The sequence below is a fragment of the Rhinolophus ferrumequinum genome, chromosome 5 (genome assembly GCF_004115265.2).
Source record: "Rhinolophus ferrumequinum isolate MPI-CBG mRhiFer1 chromosome 5, mRhiFer1_v1.p, whole genome shotgun sequence".
In the NCBI taxonomy this organism is placed as follows: domain Eukaryota; kingdom Metazoa; phylum Chordata; class Mammalia; order Chiroptera; family Rhinolophidae; genus Rhinolophus; species Rhinolophus ferrumequinum.
In genome coordinates, this window is record NC_046288.1 from 14,801,629 (window position 1) to 14,827,676 (window position 26,048).

The following is a 26,048-nucleotide window of genomic DNA, read 5'->3' on the forward strand; positions in this document are numbered from 1 at the left end:
AAATTAAATTTCACTTGTAGTTTTTACTGTATTACCTTTGATATAATTTTTTTCTAACTTCTGTGTTTCAGATTTTTTTTTTATTCCTTCTTCCAGTTAATCTGAAAAAATTGATTTTTGTTTTTTATCCTCTTGATCAAAATTTTCATTGGATATATGCAGATCATCTACAGAGGCCGGGAATTTAAGTTTGATTTTTCGTGACTGCAAATTTCATCAGTCTGATTGTATTTAGAGTTCCTTATTTCATAGTTTTCAGAGGTAATTTCATATAAAAGAAGTTCTTGTCACTGCTAGAAGTTGAGAATTGAGAGGAAAAATTATTTTTAAGGAAAAATGTTTGATTTTGGCTACTTTCAATAGACAAGTTATTCCTTTTTGTGGTAGCATCTAGCATACAGTACTTCCCCCTTATCCATGGTTTTCCTTTCCATGGTTTCAACTATCCTCTGTCAACCACAGTGCAAAAATGTTAAATGGAAAATTCCAGAAATAAACAATTCATAAGTTTTAAATTGCATGCCATTCTGGGTAGTGTGATGAAATCTTGAGCAGTCCCCCTCCTTCCCGCCTCAGACATGAATCATCCCTTTGTCCAGCGTCTCCGCACTGTCTCCACACACTACCTGCCCATTAGTCACTTAGTAGCTGTCTTGGGTATCAAATCAACTGTCGCAGTGTAGCAGTGCTGCGTTCACGTTTTCCTTATGTAATAACGCTTCATCATAATGCCTACATCATTCACCTCACTTCATCTCATCATGTGGGCAATGTATCATCTCACATCATCACAAGAAAAAGGATGAGTACAGTATAATAAGATAGTTTGAGAGAGAGAGACCATATTCACATAACTTTTATTACAGTATATTATCATTGTTCTATTTTGTTAGTTACTGTTGTTAATCTCTTACTGTGCCTAATATATGATAAACTTTATTACAGGTATGTATGTATAGGAAAAAACATAATATATACAGGGTTTGGGTACTATCCTGTTTTCAGGCATCCATTGGGGTCTTGGAATATAATCCCCCATGGATAAGGGGGGACTGCTGTAATGCCCTGCACATACAATGTACTCAATGTCACCAGAGGCTTCATTTCTTAAAAATGAGGTAGATTTTAGGAAAAGTACAAAATGTAGAAACTTTTAACTTATAGCTTGAATTAATCATATTCTTCACTTCATGGCCTACTATTATCTATGACTAGTTTATGCACAGTCCTTTCCTTATTTAATTTTTTTTCATTATGTAACCATTTTCTTCCACTACAATAGGCAACTCTTTTAATATGTTTCATAGATACAGCTGTAATTGTATGTAACTTGTTTCTTTCCTTTGTCAATGCCTGCAACTAATTCATTAAAATATTGAATCCTATTGGTCAAAATGAAAATGAATACAAATTTTAGTATTTTTCAGTTTATACTAATTTCAAAGACTAATTCAAGAAATAGCTGATGTTCTCTATGATTTTTATCCATCTCCTCAGAGCGTTTTTTTTTTTCCCCTTTACTGGTTCTGTGTAATTTAATGGGAGTTAAGTGTAAATGGATGCTGTAAATTTGCATTTAATTATAAATAACAAGTTATAAATATAATAATAAATATTATAAATTATATAATATATAATGGTATGATTAGGTAAAGATTTATATAGTTAGTAAATTTTTACACTTAATTATTTTTGTACATTGTTTAGGAAATGAAACTGCAACACATTTAGTATCCAGTGAGCAGGAAAATATGTCCAGCCTCACTAGAAATGCAAATTAAAAGTATTAGGACTGATTTTTCACCTATGAAGTTGTTAAAGATTAAAAAGATGAATAGCGTGGGTTTAGAGAAACAGTGTATAAAATAAGAATACACTAAAGTTAGAAGTATATATTGGTTTAGTCTTTATGGAGGGAAATCTGGTATTAAAACCTCATGCGTAGATACTATTATTGCCCCCACTTTAAAGATGTGAAAACTATTGCACAGGGGGGTTAAATAACATACGAAAAGTATCACAGCTAGTAAATTGTGGATTTGAAATTCAAACCCATGCTTAAAGCCTGAGTTCTTAACCATCAAGCTAGTGTTGAGCCATGAAATCATTTTTTTCTTATTATTATTAGTTTCAGGTGTACTAAACAACATAATGATTAGACATTTACACACCTCATAAAGGTGTAACCCTACCAAGTCTACTACCCCTCTGGCACCATGCATATGCATAGCTATTACAGTACCATTGACTATATTCCCTATGCTGTACTTTACATCCTGTAACTATATATCTATGTCATCTATCTATTTATCTATATATATTGTTCTGATTGGGTGTTTTTTGTTACCTTGTCTTCCATGTTGCTCATTTGAACCTCTGCTTCATCTAATCTGCTGTTCATTTCTTTCTAGTGTATTCTTCCTTTCATTTATTGTTTTCTTCATTTTTACTTGTTCTTTTTAATAGTTTCTATGTCCTTTTTTATGCTTACTATTTCTTTGTTGTAGTTCTCACTAAGTTCACTGAGCATCCTTATAACCAGTATTTTGAACTCTGTATCTGGTGGGTTGCTTACCTTCATTTAGTTTAGTTTTCTTTTTGGAAGTTTCTGTTCTTTCATTTGGGATATGTTTCTTTGTCTCCTCATTTTGGCTGCCTCTTTGTGTTTGTTTCTACTGTGTTTCCCCGAAAATAAGACCTAGCTGGGCAATCAGTTCTAATGTGTCTTTTGGAGCAAAAATTAATATAAGACCTGGTATTATATTATATTATATAAGACCCAGTCTTATCTTATAGTAAAGTAAGACCGGGTCTTATATTAATTTTTGCTCCAAAAGAAGCATTAGAGCTGATTGTCCAGCTAGGTCTTATTTTTGGGGAAACAGGGTATGTATTAGGCAGGGATGCTGCCTGTATCTCCAGGTGTTCCAGGAATGTCCCTTGTGTGGGTTGCGTGTGCCCCCGTGTTGTAGAAAAGAAAAATAGGCAGCATTCTTAAATCAATGAGATTACAGTAAATCTCATTAAAGTATTTTCTGTATACAAGATTTCTCCCCAAATACCACAATTCTAAAAGATGTAAACAGTGGTATACTGGTAAATGTTTAATCATAGGCTTTGTGGGAGGTGGATAGGGAGAACATATCTCTGATTTGTATCATTTGCCAATTCAGTAGTGATTTCCAATCTCTGTAATGCTAGTGCTCCCAATTTCAAGTGTGGCCAATTTCAAGTTATTTACAAACAGCTTGCAAGGTTCCTGAACATTTAACAATTGGCTTTTGAGGTCTGATAGGAGCCAGGCATCACTGGCACTCCACTGTATAGTAATTGAGATTCAAGACTTTCATGGTTATAACTGATAAGTGTGATCTCTCCCTGTTTACACCAACTAGTGCATTTTTATGAGTTTTTTTTTTAATTTTACAGAGTTGACAAGTTACTGGATTATAATATATTGAAATTAGAAAGACTGTATTAAAAATATACTATGATTTGAGTCATTGATATGGTTGGATAGAATGAAATACATGTAATGCTACAAAACCACCACGAGTAACTGCATTTTGCTTTTTCTGATGTCTTCATGCAGATATCAAAAGTGCATCCAATTCAGTAATTGTTAGAAGTTTCTATTCACAATAAAATTTAAGTTGGTGTGGTGGGTATGCCCTGAGGGATCTGTAAAAGGAGATTACTTTGACATTCCAAAGGTATGTTATGTTATCTTAGATGCAAAAAGGCAAGAGACAGGCTCATTTAAGATACAGACTGACCTTTGTCAAGGAAGCTACTGATTTAGGATGTGACTATCGGCCACGACCTGCTTTTAGTTAGGAATTTTTACGTTCAGACCATCCTATGTGATTCCTTTCAGTCTCTTGACTTTGTGAAGCCCACCATGCAGGCCTTTCCTGAGCTTGTCAGTTTCGTATGTGGCCCCTTTTTCATCCACACTGGTTAATTAATTTTGTCTCTTGACTTTGTGAAGCCCACCATGCAGGCCTTTCCTGAGCTTGTCAGTTTCGTATGTGGCCCCTTTTTCATCCACACTGGTTAATTACTTTTGTCTCTTTCTCTCACTCTCCTACATGCTATCATTTAATTTAGGGCATCTCAGAATTTTTCTCTCATCATGTATAATTAGATACACATGGACATTTTCTGGGGAACTGATTTCTAGGTGGACTTTTTTGGCTTATTGTAAAAAATTATTCCTATTTGGAAACTACATGTTTTTCCTGATGAGATTAATAACAGGCATTTAAGACATTTGTAGAATTTAGACAGGAAACTGCAAGGGCCTACACTAAGTCTCCTTAGCTGGGGCTAAAGCTGAAAGATCACAGCAGTAATGACTGATGATTGCACAATAATAGCAGCAAGACATGCTCCAGTCTGCTGAGGCTAGTCTCCTTAAAGTCTTAGTGTCAAAGGAGTGGACTGAAAAGAACCCTACTTACAAATCCAGGGCCCTGCCTCAAATTAGTTGGTGGAAAAAGATGTTCTGAAATCATGGCCACTGATAAAAGCATTACGAACATGATGCTTCATTTAAGCAGCTATCTTTGTGCAATTCTAGGAAACTAGAAAATGAAATGAATCAGCTCCTTCCTTTATCTTGTAAATCATTGTTCTGGTAGTTGAGGGTCCAATCAATGTTGATTTCCACAGAAATCAATAAATTAGTGCTTTCCATATTCTTGAAATGTGGGCGAATTATCAAACATAAGGAACATTCCCAAGTATTTATTGAATGATGATTATCAGACATTTGTCCAGTACTTTGGAAGATAAAGATTTATGAGGTAGTTTTTAATTCTTAAAAACCTTCCCTTGTTTCTCACGTTATATTTATGTTTTGTTTTGTCTGTTTGTTTGTTTTTAAAGGAATTAGAAGAATTACAAGACCTTACTGATGGTCCTGTTGGAGATGACTATAAAAAGATGGGAACACTTTTTGGTGAACTGAACAAAAGCCTCATCAACATGGGCTTCACAAGGATATATTTTGGAGAACAAATTGTAGAACCAGTGATGGTCATTTTCTTTTGGGTTATGTTGTGGTTCCTTGGCCTGCAAGCCTTTGGACTAGTTGCTGTTCTTTGCCTTGTCATTATTAATGTACAACGTTAAAATATGACTGAGTGAGCTGTTAGTTGATTTGGTAGCCATATATGTAATTGGTGAAGTTATATATTTTACTACATGAAAGCTGAAAACCTTGCTTTGTTTCAAATTGTGTGTTTTTTTGTAATTAAATATATAAGTGGATGTTGTTTAAAATTAAACTCAACTCTTGATTATAACAGGGTTGAATATATATCTTGTAGCTATTCAAAACTCTTGTTTTGCTACTGTGATCTGTACTCACTTTTAAACACCCCTATTCCTGTACCAAAATTTAAATAACACCACCAAGTGAGCAGGGAAAATAACAGGATATGTAGCTCAAATTGGGCAATATAGGTCTTACAAGGAGTTCCAGTAAAACATTTTAGAAGAAAAATTTTGAAATAAGGAGCTAAAAATAAGTTTTACTTGGGGAATTGCTCCCCACCCACTGCCACCAAGTAACCAATATTATTTGGGAAATAATTTGGATTTCTAGTGTCTGCTCAGCCCAAATCAATGTAAATGATAATTACTGTACATTACCTTAATATTTTGATGAAAATCAGTAAAGTTAGCACACCTTCTAAAGATTGAAAAGAATATTTTATTGCTGTGGAAACTTCCAAAGTTAAATGTAACTTTTTTATATTGAAACACTTGAGCCTGGAATCACTTCAGTATATCACATAAGGTACTTTTGGTGCTAATTACTTTTTGTGAATTTTTTAAGTCTCATAAGCCAGGTCCGTATTTTTTTGTACCCCATGGTAATGCTATATTTTCTTATATCTAAAAAGTTGCATTTTTTTTTTCCTGAAGAGACATTTTTCAGTGTATTTTTCTTCCCAGAAATTTATATTTTATAATTCTTCTATAGCAATTCTAAGACTTTAGAAATCTGTTTCTTGTCTTGGCAAGAATTTCTTTTTACCCCCTCCCCCCCAAATTGATTTGTATTATGGCCGAAATACTTAACTATTCTTTTAAGGAAAAAAAATCAGCTCACTTTCTTTGATATCTATATTGGAAAGTACAGTATTACAGAATAAAACCAAATGCTTAAATTTGGAACTTAACAGCCAATTGTAATAGTATTCCTCTAAGGCTAAAGACATGTTACTAATGTGTCTTCATTCAGCACTTTGGAGTTTATATTGAAATAAGCATTTCTTTAAATATACTTTCAAAGTGGAAAATGTCTCAGTGATATTTTGGATTTTATTAGAGAATCTAAAATCTTTACATTTTTGTCTGAAAGTTTATATATAACCAAAGGAGAGGTAGTTGAGATAATTATCTAGGAATTCAAGTTAAATAAAAGGAAAATGAGACAATGGGGCATTTTTGTCTTTGGGAAGGCAATAACTAAAGTATGTAAAGTGTTTACTGTTTCACTTTGTAATATTTATAATATTTCCTGTTTTAAAAATTTGTAAGTTCTCAGTGTCTTCCATTTTGAAGCAGAAAAATTGATAAAACATGTTCCAAGTTAGATTTCTAAAATCATGTAATCCTGAACAAAAGTACCAGTTAGAGGGCACTAAAATGTATTGTGCATTTGTATAAATACAGACTTTTTAAAGTTTGACTTAAAGAAAAAAGAAAGACTTTGTACTACATCATTGTGTTTTTATTGGGCTTGCAGTGTTTTTATGGTAACCTTATGAACTTGGCATAAAGTGCAATTTATTTCAAAAGGTGTCTTCATTTGTGCACAGTAGAATTGTGAAGTTTTTAATAGAAACCAGAAAATTTTTTTTTATATCTGCATTAAATATTAAAAAGTGCATTCTTTTCTATGCTACTAGGTATTTTAATTTTCCTTTGGAATGTGAAGAAGATATAGTATGCATAATAGCAGCTCTGGTTCCATCAGTGCCTGAAGTTGAGAATACTTTAAAAGTAAGTTTTAATAGTAATTATTTAGTATACTGACTATACTATGCATCTGCACACTGCTGTTAATTGGGTATGTTTTTAATTAAGAAGTGAGATATTTTGCTGCTATTCTTTCTGCGTATATATTGGTTAGAGCAGTATACCATCACATTGTTTGCTTAGATAGGGAAAAACAAATTTTGCTTATTTCATGGAAATGAAATATTTTCTTTTATGAAATAAATCAGAATGCAGAGTATACTGAAATCCTGAAATGAAAAGAAACTAATTATTTCTTTGGTTCATGGTATAAGGAATTAGGTTGAAAATGTTTCTCAATCATTTCAATTTCAGATACAAGCTAATTTTAGAAACTACTATTGCTTATGAAGAAAAATATAGAAGTTAACAAATGTTAAGTTATTAGGTTAAGGTATATATCACGCATACCAATAGCCCTCAATTCAAAGGAAAAAGGTCAAGATCTACTAATAAACTGAATATAGATGAATAAATCAATTTTCACTAAAGTAAAATCTCAGTATTTGTAGAATTTATTCCTCTCGTATCTTAAGCTGTCATATACAAGGTATTTTCCCGCTTCTAGCCACCAGTCAGATTATTCTTGGGACAGTAGTGTGCTGGAGCTTGCTTGCACTGGCCTGCACAAGCCAGCTGTGTACATTTTCCCCTACTCTGCCTTCAGGGATTTCAAGTTGGTAGCTTGAAATTGGGGGTGGCAGTGGTATTTACATTATGAAAAAAATTGGCAAACACAACAAATCAGAGCTCTTTTTCCCTGGCAAGCCAATTGTTAAACATATATTAACACACTAATGATTAGCCACTCTAGAGGCCACATTCCCATTTCTCCTCCTACAGATATAAAAGGAAATATATTGGGGCAAATCCCCATCGACCCATCCAAAACTGTATTTCGATCTTTTCCATGTGGAAATTATGGACCACGGTTGTCTCCTGACAGACATCTCTTTATTTACTCACATGTTTTGATCAGAGAAAAGTCTTTCTGGGCTGTCACTGAGCTGCAAATCCATTACATACTATCTAGGCAATAAGACAGTTACAGAAATGATGGAAGACAAATTACAGCATGACTAAGGTTTGTTGTAAACTAGAAATGTTTGCTGGTGGGCAATAACCCAATACCTACCCCACAGCATCTCTTGGGAAGCTCTGGAAAACCTGTGGGCCTGAGATGGGCGCTGTCTGGCTGTGGTGTTCTCAGAGGTGTTTTTTGCGGGGTGGTTGAGAGCCCAGCACTGGTGCGGGAACTGAGACTGCATTGACTTTGTAGAAACCACTGACCACACCCCTTAGCTCCCTGGAACCCTGCCCTGCCCAACTAGAGCTGCATTGCCAGGGGCCCACTGAGTTCTGGGTGGCCGGCCCCACAAGCCATGGAGGCCTTTTGCAGCAGCAGAGGACCTGCAACAGCCCGGGGAGATTTTGGTGGTGGACAGTGATGCAAAACCTGCGCTGCAGCCACTCTTGTGCCGCTCTCAGGGATTTGTGAGCCTGAAACAAGTGGTGGCTGGTGTTCTAAGGGCATTGAGCGAAGTGGTCACAGGCCAGCCCCAAGGAGAGCGGTGGCTGGCTGCGGTGTTCTCCAGGCACTATGCAAAGTGGTCACAGGCGTAAGAACTGAATCTGCATTAACTTTGTAAAAGCTACCAGCCATTTCTGGTGACTCCCTGGGGCCCCACATTGCCCAGGAGTGCTGCATCGCCGAGGGCACTCAACACCAGGTCAACCTACCTGGCCTGCACACCTAAGGAGGCTCTTTCATTGGCTCCTTACAGGCAGCTGTCAAGTGGCAATAGGCCTAGGGGGCCCTGGGCCTTTTGCTAAGCTGCCCCAGGCCCAATACTGGAGACAGCCAGCCTTGGATCACAGAAAGGCCACCCCCACACACCTTCAGGTCCAGCACAGGCAGCAGCTAACCACATACAGCTTTGGGGCTCCTACCAGGTAGCTGTAGGCCAGTAACAGGCAAGGCTAAAATTGGCCTGCACGGGAGCCTCTCCCAAGAGACACTAGAAACAACACACTCAGAGACCAGCCTCAGACCACACCAGAGCACTACCTGGCTAGCCTCACAAGCGGAACACCTAAAGAGGGGCCTCAATAGGCACAAGAGCCCACGGGGGCAAATCCTCCTCTAAAGGGTCAGCTCCCACACAGCCACTCATACACTGTGGGTGTAGCTGATCATCACAGTTAGCGTGGGAGTCAGTCCTACCCACTGATGCGCCAGAAACAATCAAGGCTCAACTACAACGGGAACACACACAACACATTCAAGGGATACTCCTGGAACACGTGCACAGGATATCAGGAAGACTGTGCCATTGGACTACATAGGACACAGACTACATAAGGCCACCCAGCAAAGACTGAGAGACATAGGAGATCTATATAATACATAGAAGTAAACACAGAAAGGCAGCCAGAAGGAGGAAATAAACAAAAATGTCCCAAATAAAGGAACAGGAAAAACCTCCAGAAATAGAACTAAATGAAATGGAGGCAACCAACCAAACAGCGACAGAGTTTTAAACACTGATTAAAGAATGCTTATGGAATTTAGTGAGAATTTCAAAAAGAGATAGCAAGCATGAAGAAGGCCACAGAAACCATAAAAAAGAACCAGTCAGAAATAAAGAATATAATAACTGAAATGAAGAATACACTAGAAGGAATCAAAAGCAGATTAGAAGAAGCAGAAGATCAAATCAGCAATTTAGAAGACAAGGTAGCAGAATACACCCAATCAGGACAACAAAAAGCAAAAGGAATAAAAAACAGTGAAGATAGTTTAAGGGACCTGTGGGACAATATCAAGCATAACAACATTCGCATCATAGGAATACCAAAAGGAGAAGAGAGGGAGCAAAGGATTGAGAACCTATTTGAAGAAATGACTGGAAACTTCCCTAACCTGGTGAAGAAGATAGACATATAAGTTTAGGAAGCTCAGAGAGTCCCAAGCAAGATGAACACAAAAAGGCCCACACCAAGACACATCATAATTAAAATGGTAAAGTTTAAAGACAAAGAGAGAATCCTAAAAGCAGCAAAAGAAGACAAGTAGTTACTTACAAAGGAGCTCCCATAAGATTGTCAGCTGATTTCTCAACAGAAACTTTGCAGACCATAAGGGAGTGGCAGGAAATATTCAAGTGATGAAAACAAGGACCTACAACCAAGACTACTCTACTCAGCAAGAATATCATTTAAAATTGAGGGAGAGATAAAGAGCTTCCCAGAAAAGATTAAGCTAAAGGAATTCATTACCACCACGCCAGTATTATAAGAAATGTTAATAGGACTTTAAGAAGAATAAAGGAGAAAAACAAATAAATGAAGATCAAAAATATGAATAATAAAATGGCGATAACTATATACCTATCAATAATCTCTTTGAATGTAAATGGATTAAATGCTCCAATCAAAAGACATAGGGTTTTTGGGAAGGGATTTTTTGCAGAAGGGATAAGAAAACAAGATCCATGCATATGCTGTCTACAAGAGACTCACCTCAGATCAAAACACACACACACACACACAGAAAGTAAAGAGATGGAAAAAGATATCCTTGCAAATGGAAACAAGAAAAAAGTTGGGGTAGCAATATTTATATTTGACAAAATAGACTTTAAAATGACCATAATAAGAGGAAAAGAAGGATATTACATAATAATAAAGGGATCATCCAACAAGAAGACATCACCCTGGTAAACATTTATGCACCTAACATAGGAGCGCCTAAATATATAAAGCAGATAGTGACTGACGTAAAAATAGAGATCAACAGTAACACAATCATAGTAAGGGACTTTAACACCCCACTGACAACAATAGACAAATTTTCCAGACAGAAAATCAACATGGAAAAAGCGGCCTTAAATGACACACTACACCAGATGGATTTAATTGATATTTTAAGAGCATTTCACACTAAAGCAGCATAATATATATTCTTTTCAAGTGCACATGGAATGTCTTCCAAGATAGACCACGTTATGCCACAAAACAAGTCTCAATAAATTTAAGAAGATTGAAATCATGTCAAGCATCTTCTCTGATCGCCATGCTATGAAACTAGAAATCAATTACAAGGAAAAAAAAAGACAAACACATGGAGTCTAAACATGCTACTAAATAATGAATGGGCCAACAATGAGATCAAAGAAAAAATCAAAAGATACCTTGAGACAAATGAAAATGAAAACACAATGACACGGAAAGCAGTCCTAAAAGGGAAATTCATAGCAATGCAGGCCTACCTAAAGAAACAAGAAATATCTCGTCAACAGTCTATCTTTACACCTAAGGGAAGTGGAATAAAAAACCCAAAACAAAACAAAATAAAAAATGGCGTATAAAGCCCAAAGTGAGCACAAGAAAGGAAATAATAAAGATCAGAGCAGAAATAAATGAGAAACTAAAAATAATACAAAATATCAATGAAACCAAGAGCTAATTTTCTGAAAAGATAAACAAAACTGACAAACTTTAACTAGACTCATCAAGAAGAAAAGAGAGAGGACTCACATAAATAAAATCAGAAATGAAAGAGGAGAAGTGACAACCCACACCACAGAAATACAAAAAAAATTTTAAGAAAATACTACGAGCAACTATACGCCAACAAATTGGGCAATCTGGAAGAAATGCATAAATTCCTAGAAGCATACAATCTTTGAAGGCTGAGTCAAGAAGAAACAGAAAATCTGAACCGAATGATTACTGCTAACTAAATTGAATCAGTAATCAACAAGCTCCCAACAAACAAAGGTCCTAGACCAGGTGGCTTCACAGGTGAATTTTACCAAACATTTGAAAAAGAATTAATACCTATTCTCAAACTAGTCCAAAAAATTCAAGAGGAGGGAAAGCTCCCAAGTTCATTTTACAAGGCCACCATTACCCTGATTCCAAAACCAGACAAAGACATTACAAAAAAAAGAAAACTATATCAGGCTGATATCCCTGATGAACATAGATACAAAAATCGTCCACAAAATCTTAGCAAACCGAATTCAGCAATACATTAAAAAGATCAGACACCACGATCAAGTGGAATTCATTCCTGGTATACAAGGTTGGTTCAACATCCACAAATCAATTAATGTGATGCATAAACAAAATGAAAAATAAAAATCATATGGTCATATCAATAGATGCAGAAAAAGCATTTTACAAAATCCAGCATCGATTCATCAATTTATGATAAAAACTCTCAGCAAAGTGGGAATAGAGGGAACATATCTCAACATAATAAAGGACAAATGTGACAAACATACAGCTAATATCATAATGGGGAAAAGCTAAAAGCATTCTCCTTAAGATCAGGAAAAAGATAAGGATGTCCACTTTCACAACTTTTATTCAACATAGTACTGGAAGTTCTAGCCACAGCAATCAGACCAAAAAAAAAAAAAAAAAAAGGAAGAGAAAGAAAAGGCATCCAATTGGGAAAGGCAGAAGTAAAATTGTCATTATTTGTAGGTGACATGATATTATATATAGAGAACCCCAAAGATTCCACTGAAAAACTATTAGAACTGATAAACAAACTTAATAAAGTAGCAAGATAGTGTTCAGAAATTGGTTATATTTTTATATACCAATAATGAACTATCAGAAAGAGAATTAAGAAAACAATCCCATTTACAATTGCATCAAAAAAAAAATACTTAGGAATAAATTTAACCAAGGAAGTAAATGACCTGTAATAAGAAAATTATAAGACATTGAAGGGAGAAATTAAAGAAGATACAAATAAATGGAAACATATACGATGCTCATGGATAGGAAGAATTAATATAGTTAAAATATCCATAGGACCCAAAGCAATCTATAGGTTCTATGTAATCCCTATCAAAATACCAATGGCATTTTTCACAGACCTTGAACAAATCATCCTAAAATTTATATGGAACCATAAAAGACCCCTAATAGCGATGGCAATCTTGAGAAAGAAGAAAGCTAGAAGTATCACGCTACCTGATATCAAATTATACTACAAGGCTCTAATTATCAAAACAGCCATAGTGTTGTCATAAAAACAGACCCATGGATCAATGGAACAGAATAGAGTCCAGAAATAAATCCATGCCTATATGGTCATTTAATTTATAACAAAGGAAACAAGAAGTTACATAAAGACAGTCTAATAAGTGGTGCTGGGAAAACGAAACAAATACATGCAAAAAAAAAAAATGAAACTGGATAACCTTCTTATGCCTTATACAAGAATAAACAAAATGGATTAAAGATTTAAATGTAAGATCTGAAACCGTAAAACTCCTAGAAGAAAACATAGCAAGTAAACTCTCAGACATTATCCTTAGCAATATTTTTACTGATATATCTCCTCGGGCAAGGGAAACAAACAAACAAAGCAAATAGGACTACATCAAACTAAAAAATTTTTCACAGCAAAGGAAACCATCAACAAAACAAAAAGACATCCTCCTGAATGGGAGAAGGTACTTGCCAATGATACATCTGATAGGGGATTAATATCCAAAATTTATAGAAAACTCATATAACTCAACACCAAAAGAACAACCCAATTAAAAAATGGGCAGAGTACCTTAATAGACATTTCTCCAAAGAGGACATACAGATGGCTAATAGACATATGAAAACATGCTCAAGTCACTAATCATTAGAAAAAAGCAAATAAAAAATACAATGATATACTACCTCACTCCTATTAGATATATGGCTATCGTCAGTAAATTAACAAACAACAAGTGTTGGTGAGGATGTGGAGAAAAGGGAACCCTTGCACATTATTGATGGGATTGCAAATTGCTACTGCTAATATGGAAAACAGTATGGAGTTTCCTCAAAAAATTAAAAGTAGAATTACCTTATGACCCAGCAATTCCACTCTTGAGTATTTATCCAAAGAAATTCAAAACATTAATTCAAAAAAATATATGCACCCCTATGTCTACTGCAGTGCTGTTCACAATAGCCAAGATACGGAAACAACCGAAATGCCCATCAAGAGATGATTGGATGAAGAAATTGTGGTACATTTATACAATGGAGTATTTTATTACTCTGCCATGAAAAAATGAAATCTTACCATTTGCAACAACATGAATGGATCTAGATGTTACTATGCTAAGTGAAGTAAGTCAGACTGAGAAAGACAAATACCACATGATCTCACTTATATGTGGAATCTAAAGACCGGAGTAAACAATTAAACAAAACAGAAATAGACTCATATTTCAAAACGAATAGACTAGCAAATTGATGTTTGCTAGATGGGAGGGGGGTTGGAGGATGAGTGAGAAAGGTGATGGGATTAGGAAGTACAAATTGGTAGTCACAAAATAGTCACAGGGATGTGAAATACAGTGTGGGGAATATAATCAATAATGTTATAAAGACTATGTAGGCTGTCAGATGGGTACTGGACTTACGGGGGTGGGTCACTTCATGATTATATAAATGCCTAACCACTACGCTGTACACCTGAAACGAATATAAAATAATATTGAATGTCAACTGTAACTAAATATATGTGTGTGTGTGTGTGTGTGTGTGTGTGTGTGTATATATTTTATATATATATATATATATATATATATATATATATATGGTCACGGGATGTAAAGTACAGCATAGGGAATATAGTCAATGGTATTGTAATAGCTGTGTACGGTGTCAGATGGGTAGTACACTTGGTGGTGTTACCACTTTGTGAGAGGTGTAAATGTCTAATCATTATGTTTTGTATATCTGAAACTAACAAAAGAAAATTCCATTCCCTTCCTCTTTCTTTATTTTTCTTTTTAAAGGAAAAAAGTGTCTCATGAATATTTAGTGAGTTTCTTTTTTTACTTTAATAATTATCCTACTATGATAGAATAACGTGTTATGTACTCTTATAGTCATTTTTGTGATCTACAGAAAATAGTAGGAAACCAGGTTCCAAAAATGAGTCTCTCGTTTTTATTAGAGGACAGTAAAACCACTGTAATTAAGAGAATTAAAAACAAGAGGTGGTTAAATTCTGAATTTTATGGTACTTGGACATATGCAATGTTCATGTATTTTCAGTACCTAAAGAAAAGAAACTGAATTAAACTAGTTAGTGAGCTGAGGCCCTGCTCCACCCCTACTGTTTTAGCAAATAGATAAGGGTTATTTACAATCGGTACATCATTTGATGGAATATAAAATTAGGGCTTCTAAAGTGCTTAACAATGGTTAAAAGGGTTTCATTTTCAAACTATCATTGTGGCTTAGTACATCCTTTTGAAATAGTGTCAAACCAGGTTGGAACTTTCACAAAGTCTCAATTAGAGAATTCAGAATTAAATGAAACTTTAAAGTGCTCAGTGACTCTAAAAATGTACTACCAAATCTTGTTCAATCTTGAGGTATTAATTTTAATTTGTGAACATCCTGGAGCTAAAATCTATTGACTTGGGCACCCACCCAGTAGGCCAAGGAACAAAGGAAATGATAGAAGCAGAAAGAATTGAAATTTTAGTTGAAGCAAGTTTCATATAGGTAAGCCCTAGGTGTTACAAATGGATTAAAGGCCTGAGAAGTGAAAGAAGAAAGAAGTCCCCGCCCGCCCTTATTCCTCACTGCGGGCCTGTCTCCTGCAGCCGCCGTCTGTAGACTTGGTTTCCTCTAGCCCCTGGCCCAGCCTGGAGTCTCTGTGGTAGGAGGCGCCCTCGCCTTGGGCCAGCAGCTGCAGCTTTAGGAGCAGCAACACTGCGCTCCCTGGCGGGTGCCCAGGAACCCTGAGGCTTCTGGGCTCCAGGTGAGTGGAGGGCGCAGTGGGGGCTGGGCGGTGATCCGGGCGTTGCTACGAAGCCGGCGGCGCGCGTCCCTAGCAGCCGCCCCCTCCACGTCAAGGTTTGTTTAATAATCGCCTGGGTATTTCTGTCTAGGCTCTGGGCAGCCGCCCGGGAGTCAGGAGACTGCGGGGCAGCAAAGGAGGCGCGGCAGCGGTGGCTCAGGGCGCCTCCTCCCCGGCTTGCCAAACCCTGCCAGGTCTGACCCGCGGGGGAGGATGGAAATATCCGCCGCGCTCTGAGCCCCTCAGGAAGATAACACCCTTCCCGCCATATCACCCCGAGGTCCTGCGTCGGCCACCGACTCGTCCCCTCCACGTCTCCATCTCCCAGAGCCGGGCCGAGCGGAAAAGCAAGCGATGGCGGAAAACCTGAGGAAACTAGTCTGCAGCAACTCCTTACGATCGATGCTGGACAAGCTAGAGCTCTGGCTGAGGGACTACAACGTGAGTCAGGGTGGAAGACCCCCGGGGTCGCCCTCCCTCTAGTGCCTGTACAGCCCTCGGAGGAGGTTTCTTAGGGCTGGCATCCAGCTAGCTGCTTTGCAAAGCCGCAGCGGTTGTGATTCTGAGCAGGGACCCAGCCTCAGACTGGGATCGCGGGGACGGAAGGACAGGCATGTGTCTGCCAGCGCCCTTTGCTCTCCACCGCGCGAGGCGGCGCTGGGGTGGCGCGGCCGGCGGAGCGCGGGACTCGGAGTGGAGCAGTAGAGAGCGCAACCACTTTAGTGGTAACCAAGGACGCTGGTGGGCGTAGCAACGGGAAAGACCTGCTATCTCACCTGGGTCTGGTCAAGCCTGCCGCTCTCCCTCCCATTCTCTCCGCCAGCAACCCACCCCACTACCCCCAACTCGAATTATAACTCTCCTCCTTCTTCATAAATCTCCTATTCTTGGAGATACTCAGCCGTTGTATCAGGGCAGATTTTACAATATACCCAGGAATTATTACCCAGAGCAGAGTGACTGAAACGGACACTTGTCAACGTTGCGGTTTCACTAGTAGGCTGGCACAATTAAAACACCAAGGCAGATTTCAGAAGGCCTGTTGCCAGGGCATTTGTAAGAAGCCAGCCTCTTCAAGTCTTTTTAATCCCCTCTCTGGCTCTCATTATTTCTCCCCACCTCCAGAAGGCAGAACTCCAGTGCTGAATTTGCTTTACATTCGGTCACTCCGTCTTAAATAGTAGAGTCCACTCTTACCGTGTTTCCCCCAAAATAAGACCTAGCTGGACAATCAGCTCTAATGTGCCTTTTGGAACAAAAAATTAATATAAGACTCGGTCTTATTTCACTGTAAAATTGGGTATGATATAATATATAATTATAATATAAAATATAATACCGGCTCTTACATTAATTTTTGCTCCAAAAGACGTATTAGAGCTGATGGTCCAGCTAGGTCTTATTTTCAGGGAAACACGGTACTTGCTACCTAGTCTCCGAAGGTTGAGAATGACAAATCTTGATACATGTATTTACCCTTCTTAAAACGACCTCTTACAAAATAATTTTGTTATTTCCCTGTGGCCTAAATAAACGCTGAATATTAAAAAGTATGTTTAGTTTGTCACAAGACAACATTTAACACAAATGACACTACTATTTAGCTGGACCAAATTAAATGTTTGTTTTAGAAACTACCTGTAAGTACTGAGAAATGCCCAAGTTTATTGTACTTTCCCTTCTCATTAACAGTGGTCCATCCCATTCCTCTGTTCTCAATGAAACCATTTCAACCTAGCTCTGCCCCCTACCCACCCACATACACGTAGTACGGACTGCACTCTCAGAGACCAGTGCCTTTCCAAATTACGTGCCCATCATTTTCTTCAGCTCTCTGGCATCTCTGTCGCATTTGACTGTTGACATCCCCATTCTTCTAAGCCTCTATATTTGTTATTTGTCCGCTTGCTTTAATCCACTCCCTCTTGTGACTGTTCTTCAAGGGCCAGACTTTAGAAATCTTATCTTCTACCTTCATTCCTGCTTCAGCTTTTATAAGCAGGCTGATGAGTCTCTTATCTATATTCAGGGCCTGTTCTCATCTGAGCTGTCACTGCTCCAATTGACCATTGGACGTTTTCAACTGTGCTGTCATCTCAAAGTCAAAACCGACATTAGCCTCTCCTATGCCCCAAACACCGACCTCTTTCCTAATTTGTCTTGTGGATACTGCATAAGACAGGATATGGATACTCCATATCCTTTTGACCAGCATAATTTGTTGGTACCAGCTTCTAAATTTACACAGAACCTGAGCACTTTTCATCATCTCCACTGCTACCACCCTTGTCCACTTTCAGTCATCTTTCATCTGGATTATATACAAATAACTAGAAGTGATTCTTCTAAATGTCAAGTCTGGTCAAGTTACTCCTCTGGCAAAACCCTCCAGACTTCTCTCTCACTCGGAATAAGAGCCACAGTTTCTAAGATGGCCACCAAGCTCCTGTGAAATTGGTTCCTTTAAACTCTGTGACTTCATCTTACTCTCTTCCTTGCTCAATCCACCCCAGCAATTCTTGACCTTGTTCTTTCTAGAGCAAAGGTGTCCAATAAAACTTTCTGTGACGGATATGTTCTGTATCTGCGCTGTCCAATATGGTGGCTATTGAAACAAATCATAAGAACAACAGCAAACATTGCCAACTCATTTTCTTTTAGTTATTGAAGACATGCTGGATTATTGCATTACGTGGCCTTTGAAACTTGGATTCCACTGGATGTTCGGGGACAGCCTCGCGTGAACACCTAACTTGCAGAGTTCTTTTCCTCTTTTGTGGTTATTGAGAATGTTGATGAAAGAGCCATAGAGAATCCCATCTTGTTCAACCAAGAACTGAACCAATTGTTAAGAGCTTAATAATTCATTCAACAAATGGTTACTGAGCTCCTGCTATGTGTAAAGATTTGGGTGAGACACTATATTTACGCATTTGCAGTGCACATTTATTAATTTATTCATTCAACAAACATTTTTTCAGATCTTACAATGTACCTGTCTGTGCTAGGTGCTGGGAATAGAAATGTCAAGTGCTTCAGAATGATGAACTTCCAATGGAAGAGGACAAAGGATAGAGGAAATAGCATGTGCAGAAAGCAGGGAGGTGTGAAAAGGCTGGAATATTTGGGGAGTCTGTGAATAAATAGTTAGTTCAAAGCAGGGCGTGGAAGTGAGATGAGGCTGAGGAGGTGGGGCGGGGGGGGGGAGGGCAGAGGGTGGAGGGCCTCGGATGCTGTGTTAAGGAGTTTGGACTCGATCCTGAGGGCGGTGGGGAGAAACTAAAACCATTGTGTGTGGAGCGTGTTTGACTGTTTTGAAAAGTTTGCTCTAGCTGTTGCATGATGGGGACTCTGGAAACTAGGGAGAAAGACAGGGCTGGAAGATACTTTAGGCAACACATGATATGAATCAGCCTCTTGTAAACTGCGCTGGCACATTTAGTAAACAAGGGCAAAGACTCTTAGAATGGTACTTACGGTTCTTGTAAGAGGATGCTATCCCTAGGACCCCCAATTTATCATGCTATAGCTACATGGGGCTGTTGGTCAACTCTGTAAAAGGGTCACATTAATGGCCTGTGCAGAACTGGATTCTGATTACCTAATTAGTCCATAGAGATGTTAAGATGAGAAATCAGTTTCCTGACAATGTTGGCAGCACCTGGAAAAGGTCACCTCGGGGCTGAAACTCTTCCCTCTGAGATGCTTTTGTTTCCACTCAGAGTCCTGTGCACTAGGGAGCTAACTTTGGTCAGATGCTCTGAGATTTATTACTTTTAAAATGTACTCTATGTAATTACAGTAGCAAATGGTAAGAATCTACTATACCCTTGGTAACTCCATCCCTAAAATAGGGTAGGATTATATTTCTTAAAGTAAAATAATAGACCCTAGGACATTACAATCTGGAAACTTGTGATTGTCTGATTTATGAGAGGGGATGGTAAAGCAGGCTGGTGATGCTTCCTCTCACATTCCTCTCCTCTTGTGTTATGGATATCTGCACTAACAAGTGAAAACAGCACATTAGATATCAGCCCATAAAAAGGGGCTTCTAAAGAGGTGCCTCCTCTGATTTAGAACAATTTCTGTGGTGAAACTAGAGGTTGCGTCTCTGCCAAAATATGCCAGATTTTTAGTACAAAAAGTCGTTGTAGTTGGGATGGTGTCTTCAGACTCTCTTCCTGACCCTTCCCTCTTAGTCAACATACTTCTACATTCTTGAGGATTCACTCCAGGTAGTAAATTTATAGAGAACGTTTTTCTTCCTTCAGGACCTTTATCTCTTTACGAGACAAACTACGCTGCAGTAATGAATAAATCCCCAAATCTTGTGTCCCAAGATAGCAGATTTATTTCTCATCCATGCCAAGTCTGATGGCAGCCCTCTCCATCACTGGCTCGGTTTTGGGGGTCCTCCATCTGGTGGAGCAGCCATCTCATTATAGGACCTTGAAGTTCTGCAGGGGAAGAGAGAAAACGAAGTTGCACTGCTCTTTTTTCATACACATCACTTCCACTCACCTTCCCTTGGTCAGAATTAATTATCTGGCCCCAATCTATTTGTAAGGGAGCCTGAGAAATGGAAAGCACATGGAATATGTGATTGGTGCTACTGTTTCTGCCACAGTTACTAATGATGACTTCATAGCTACCAAAGAAATTAAGTGATTAGGACAGCTTTATTTTTGGCAGAGGGGCTATCAACTTTTAATTTGACTTTTCTTGTTTTCATCTTGGACAAACTTAATGGAAAGATCATCATGGTTTAATATTTAAGGAGACTAAATAACGAAAGAAATACAATAGGAATATTAGTAGTCAAGACAATAAAATCCAGTGGAGAAACGTAAATAAAAGCTTTTGCTAAATTGTTGGGGTTTATATTAACCTACGTTTTCTTGTATGTAAAATTCAGTACTTTGGTTTTAAAACTTTGTTGTGGAGATAGAATTGTGGCAAAGCCAGCCATAATGTAGATACAGGGTTGATTTGGGGAACAGGGCTGCTTGAACGACTGCGTACATACGGGACTTCCACTTTCTTAGGGGAGCAGTTGTAGCCTGTTATAACTAGCATATAAAGAGCCCTTGAAAGCTTGCAAAGCACTCTTCATGAATTATTGCCTTTAAACTTTATAATAACAGCACGTTTTATTTGCTACATTTTATTGATGAGAAAACCAAATCTTAGGAGGGCAGCTTACCAGCCCAAGGTCACTCCACTAGAAAAAGGGGAACTTAAGATTTGTAAGTAGGTCTTTTGCTTGCCAAGTCCATTCTCTTATCTCCTACAGAGGAAGGGAAGGTATAAGGAAATTCCTCTTACACTTAGTGTCCATTTCCTGTCACTGCACCCCACCCCCAGCATATGTACCCTGGACAATGGGAAAAAAGAGAAGGTAGATAGTAGAGCTTTTGTTTTCCATGTGTGCATTTCCATGACCAAGGAGCTGCAAAATACTGCCCCTCAGACTAGTCACACATACTGCTGATCGTTTCTACTCCTTGCTCATCCACAAATTCTCTAATTGGCAAGTTTGGATTGATTTTCTCATTGTATGTAAAATGAATTCTTTTTTTTTTTTAATGTACTGTATAGGAGAGTGATTTTTTTTCTTTTTTCTTTTTTTTTTAAATTAAAGTTTATTGGAGTGACAATTATTAGTAAAGTTACATAGGTTTCAGGTGTACAATTCTGTATTACATCATCTATAAATCACATTGTGTGTTCACCACCCAGAGTCAGTTCTCCTTCCATCACCATATATTGGATCCCCTTTATCCTCATCTATCATCCCCTTCCCCACTTTCCCTCTGGTAACTACTAAACTATTGTCTGTGTCTCTGAGCTTTTGTTTCTTCATTTGTTTGTCTTGTTCCTTTGTCGTTTTCAGTTTTATATCCCACATATCAGTGAAATCGTATGGTGCTCGACTTTTTCTGTCTGACTTATTTCACTTAGTGTAATAATCTCAAGATCCATCCATGTTGTCACAAATGAAAAATGAAATAGTCAAGCAAACCACTTAATGTTGTAACAGCATTCATATTTTAAAGGAATATTGTGATGAATCCTTTTGTACTATTTAATTCTTACCCAATATATATGAAGCATATTTTGTGTGTGTGAGACTGAAGTTTCTTAAAACAGAAATAACTGGATTTTATACTGAAATTGATGGATTTAAATAGCTTCTCAAACTAAAGTTGGCAAGTTGATTACAAATATTTAGTGACAAATGTTATTATTTTAGTGCTGGAAAGTTTTCTCTCTCTTTTTCATATTGTGGAGGTAATTCAAGGTTAGGACTAGGATAGCAGGTAGGAGAGAACCATGGGAAGAAAGACACAGAAGATAATCAGCCTCTCGTGGGGGGAGATGTTAAGAGGGTCAATCAAATCTATTGATTTCCACGCACGAAAGTGACTGGAATAGAGAGTCGCGGGAGGGATATAAGGCTGGACAAGTCACGTGGAGACATTTTATGAAGGACCTTGGCTCAACATTTAGGCTCAATGGGTCAGGAGCTTTTGCTTGGGCAAGAGAGAGGTGACAGTGAAGGAATGGGAACAAGGGTTCGGTCTTGTTGCTCTTTCCCTACACTGTGACTATGACACTTCTTGAAAGAGGAATCTGTTCTTCTGTGTTCATTGCCTTAGCTTCTTCAACTCCCATTTGTTCCTCATCATGGAACAATCTGGAAGTATATTGAATACCCCTCCCCCCATCATTCTGGTAGAACAGGTCTCCTAACAGTCACTAGAGGCCACCTGGTGGTCAGTCAAGTCCAATCTCGTTTTTTCCTAGTCCCTATCTCCTTGATTTCTCTGCAGCAATTGGCACATCTTTATCAAGTTTTATGGCTTTAGCTGCGTCCCAGATGCTGGTGAGTCCCAAATCTATCTCCAGCATGGGCCATTCTCCATCGCACCTGACGTGAGTGCCCACCTGCCTTCCAGACAGCTCCACGTGGAAGCTCCACCTCCTCTAACAAGCATGAACCACACAGGACTAGTTATGCTCTCTCCAGTCTTGTTGGCTCTCCACTGTGGCCTCTGGTTGGGCAATAGCCCCTGCGGCCCAAGTCAGAAACCTGGGCCCTTCCCTACCCATTCTGCCTCACAAATGGGTTCATCAATCCGTGAGGACTCTACCTGTCAAATATCTGTCAAACGCCTCCCACCTTCCCCCTCTCTAGCTACTGTTGCTCTTAATCAAGCTCGCATCATTTACTACCTGTGCAGGAAAATCAACTTCTAGGGTATGTTTAGGGCAGATCTCAAGTGAACTTTATTGCAAAAATACCTGTTGCTGCCAAGGAGGAGACTCAGGTATAGTAGCTTCTTGCTGTCCAGAGAATTCTGTCCCTAGCAGGACTCACAGTATCTTTACAGCCGTCGTGGTTACAAAAGGAGGCTAATTGCCCATCTCTGTTGCACAGGGGTTGGTAGCTTTAAAAGAACAAGTTCTATATATGCTAATAATGTTGGTAGTTATATTCCTGAATATTCTACTCCTTTCTGTTACCTCTTTCTTTCCCATGTGCTCAAAGCCATAGACTAAGTCTGAAGGTTATTTGTTTAGTTCCACATCTAGAACATGGTATATTTCTATTGATTTCCCTGCCTTGCTCCTTGCCCACCTCCAATTCAACTTTGATATAGCTGTTTGAGGGGTCATTTTTTTTGGCTCCTCATTTCCCAGACCAGTGATTTTTAACACAGAGCAAAGCACTATCCCCGAGGCAGTCCTTTTAAAACTTACCCACAGAAATCAATGCATTTTACTCCACAACATAACACACATACACCCTTATGCCTATGTAACTGAAGCAAAGTTTTCATGAATCTTTAGGAATTGTGATATACTCTGTTATCTCTTAATTTTTCTTGGTGGGGGGCTGGTTGAGCCCTACTAAATTGATCTCACTTCCCACTAATGCCGTGGTTCTCAATCTTGGTTGTGCATAAAAATCATCTAGAAAGCTTTAAAAAATTTTCCAGCACCCAGGCCCCACGCTCAAAGAACTAGAATTTCTTGGAGTAGGAGCCCACCAAGCTCCTCAGGTGAAGGCTTTCCTGAATCTTCCTGGCTTCTTACCACGTCCTCCTTTGAGACTCACCACTGAAATCTGGTTCTACCTTTATGATAGCAAATAGTACTTGGTTTTGCATTTATTGACATGTTTGTCTTAGACTATAAATTCCTTGAGGGCAAGAGACTGACTCCTTCATCATTGTGTCCCTCACCTGCAGCGCCCAGTAGCGCCCTCCAGAGGGATTTGTTGAGAGCATAAATGCACGAGTGAAGCAGAGTGTAAACCATCTATCTTCTTCTTTGCCTTCCTGGTTCTTCTTCATCTTTCTTCCTGGCTGTCCTCTTATTTCTTACCGCTCTTGTTTTGGTTTCCATTCACTGGCCCTTCCTCCTCAGCCCACTTCTGAATTAGCAGAATTGCCCTCTGCCCGGCCCTCAGCCCTCTCCCCACTCTGTACTCTCCCTAATGATCTCATCTACACATATGGCTTCCACTCTGTCCATCTGCTGAAGGCTTCCAAAGCCACATCCCCCACCCCACCTCTCTTCTGAGAGCTAGATTGATTTTCCAGCTGTTTTTGGTAAAACATCACGGTTGAGAACTCGGCTTTAGTGTCAGAGGCCGCAGGAATGGGTTTAGGTTCCAGCTCAAACATTGTCTCTTCCAAATAACTTAAGACCTTTGTTTTGCTCATTTGTGAAGTTGGGATGATGAATGGCATCCAGTTTGCAGGGTTCTTTTGAGGACTAAAGGAAAGTGTATTTAAAGCTCTTAGCACAGTGGCTGGCTGGCACAGAGTAGGTGCCAATAACTGTTAGGTATCATGACTGGAAATCTCCATCGGAAGGTCCTCCAGACACTGACTGTCCCCAAACAGCATCATCCTGCTCACACCTCATACCTGGTTCTGAACTTCCCAGCTTCATCCTCAAGTAATGCCTCAGTGGGACCTTGGCTGACGCAGCTGTGATTTGGGGCCTAGATAGGAGCTTTAGGGGACACTTGACGTCTCCACAGCCCCCAGCATCTCAGCCAGACTCACTCTCTATCCAAACTCTATCTGGTCTCCTTCTGCCAGACTGATTTTCCTAAAATGCAAAGCGAATCTGACCATGTCATACCCATCCTCATCTACTTGCCCCATTAAATCTTTTAATGATGGGATAAAGCCCAGAGCCCCTCATGTGGCAAATTGAATTTTTCATTATTTGGTCTCTGGACCCTGTGTTCTGCTTTCCCCCATAATGTACCTTGCTGCTTCTTGCCTCGGTACCTGCTGTTCCTCTGTTGTGATGCCCTAACCTCTTACCCCTCACCCTTTACCGGAATGTGCTTTGTCCCTTCCACAGCTCACTACCCACCTAGAGCACTTAATAAACTCTAAGGTAATATTCAACCCCTGTGTATTTCCCATTCTCCATTCCACTTCCCCACTAGTGAGCTCAATGACAGCAGGCAACTTATTTTTTATTCTTAATTTCTCTAATGTGGCTTTGTGTCCTGAGCTGCCAGCCCAAGGCCTTACATATAATAGGAATTCAGTGGTTTGTGAATGAATGAACTTTGGAAGTCAGTGCTTTGGAATGAGGAGGCAGTATAATTAGTTCATCTCTTCATTTTATTATGTGCGAGTACACGTTTGGTAGAGTAACGTGACCCTATTGAAACCTGAGTATGTTGTGCGATGCTTTGTGTTAGAAGTTGCAGCATGTTGTGACATGTCCTGGGAACAGGAACTGTCTGACAGTATATTCTCTTCTGTTATTTAAGTTGTGTATACAACCATTTGACAAACATTCCTTTAGGCGCCTACTTTGTACCAGATACCGGGCAAGGCCTAGGGGCATATAATAACACCACAGTAATACTGCTAATTATTATGTCCCTTCTCTGCTCTGTACCTAAGATAGCTCGTGATCAACCACTTCCTAAATATGAGTAAACAGAGGCAGTTTCATATTTGAAATTTCTTTTCTAAGGGAACGCAGCTAATTAGTGGAGAAGCAGATTTGAACCAAGGTCTGCTTTATTCCGAAGCACATTGCTCCTTTCACTACCACATACCACCTCAGAGGGACCAAATATTGGACACCTCCTTTCTCTGAGGTGCTGGTACGCATTATTTTGTGCCTGCCCTGTTCACTATTG

The 26,048-nt window shown here is 38.8% G+C and overlaps 1 protein-coding gene across 6 annotated transcripts in view; it reads left to right on the top strand.

The window, feature by feature from the left end:
* The window catches only part of LOC117022022 (mitochondria-eating protein-like), a 160,640-nt gene that overhangs the window by 103,293 nt on the left and 31,299 nt on the right, over positions 1-26,048 (top strand). For 5 of the 6 annotated variants that reach the window (XR_004422985.1, XR_004422984.1, XR_004422983.1 and 2 more), the window contains exons 2-4: positions 4,891-7,017; positions 15,663-15,820; positions 15,951-16,300. Coding sequence is in view for 1 of the 6 variants with exons in the window: in XM_033105601.1 (XP_032961492.1) it covers positions 16,214-16,300 (87 nt within the window). In the remaining 5 variants the exon portion in view is untranslated. Of the gene's footprint in view, positions 1-4,890; positions 7,018-14,896; positions 15,821-15,950; positions 16,301-26,048 lie in introns of those variants that run through there. The other variant, XR_004422987.1, reaches the window with a different exon arrangement.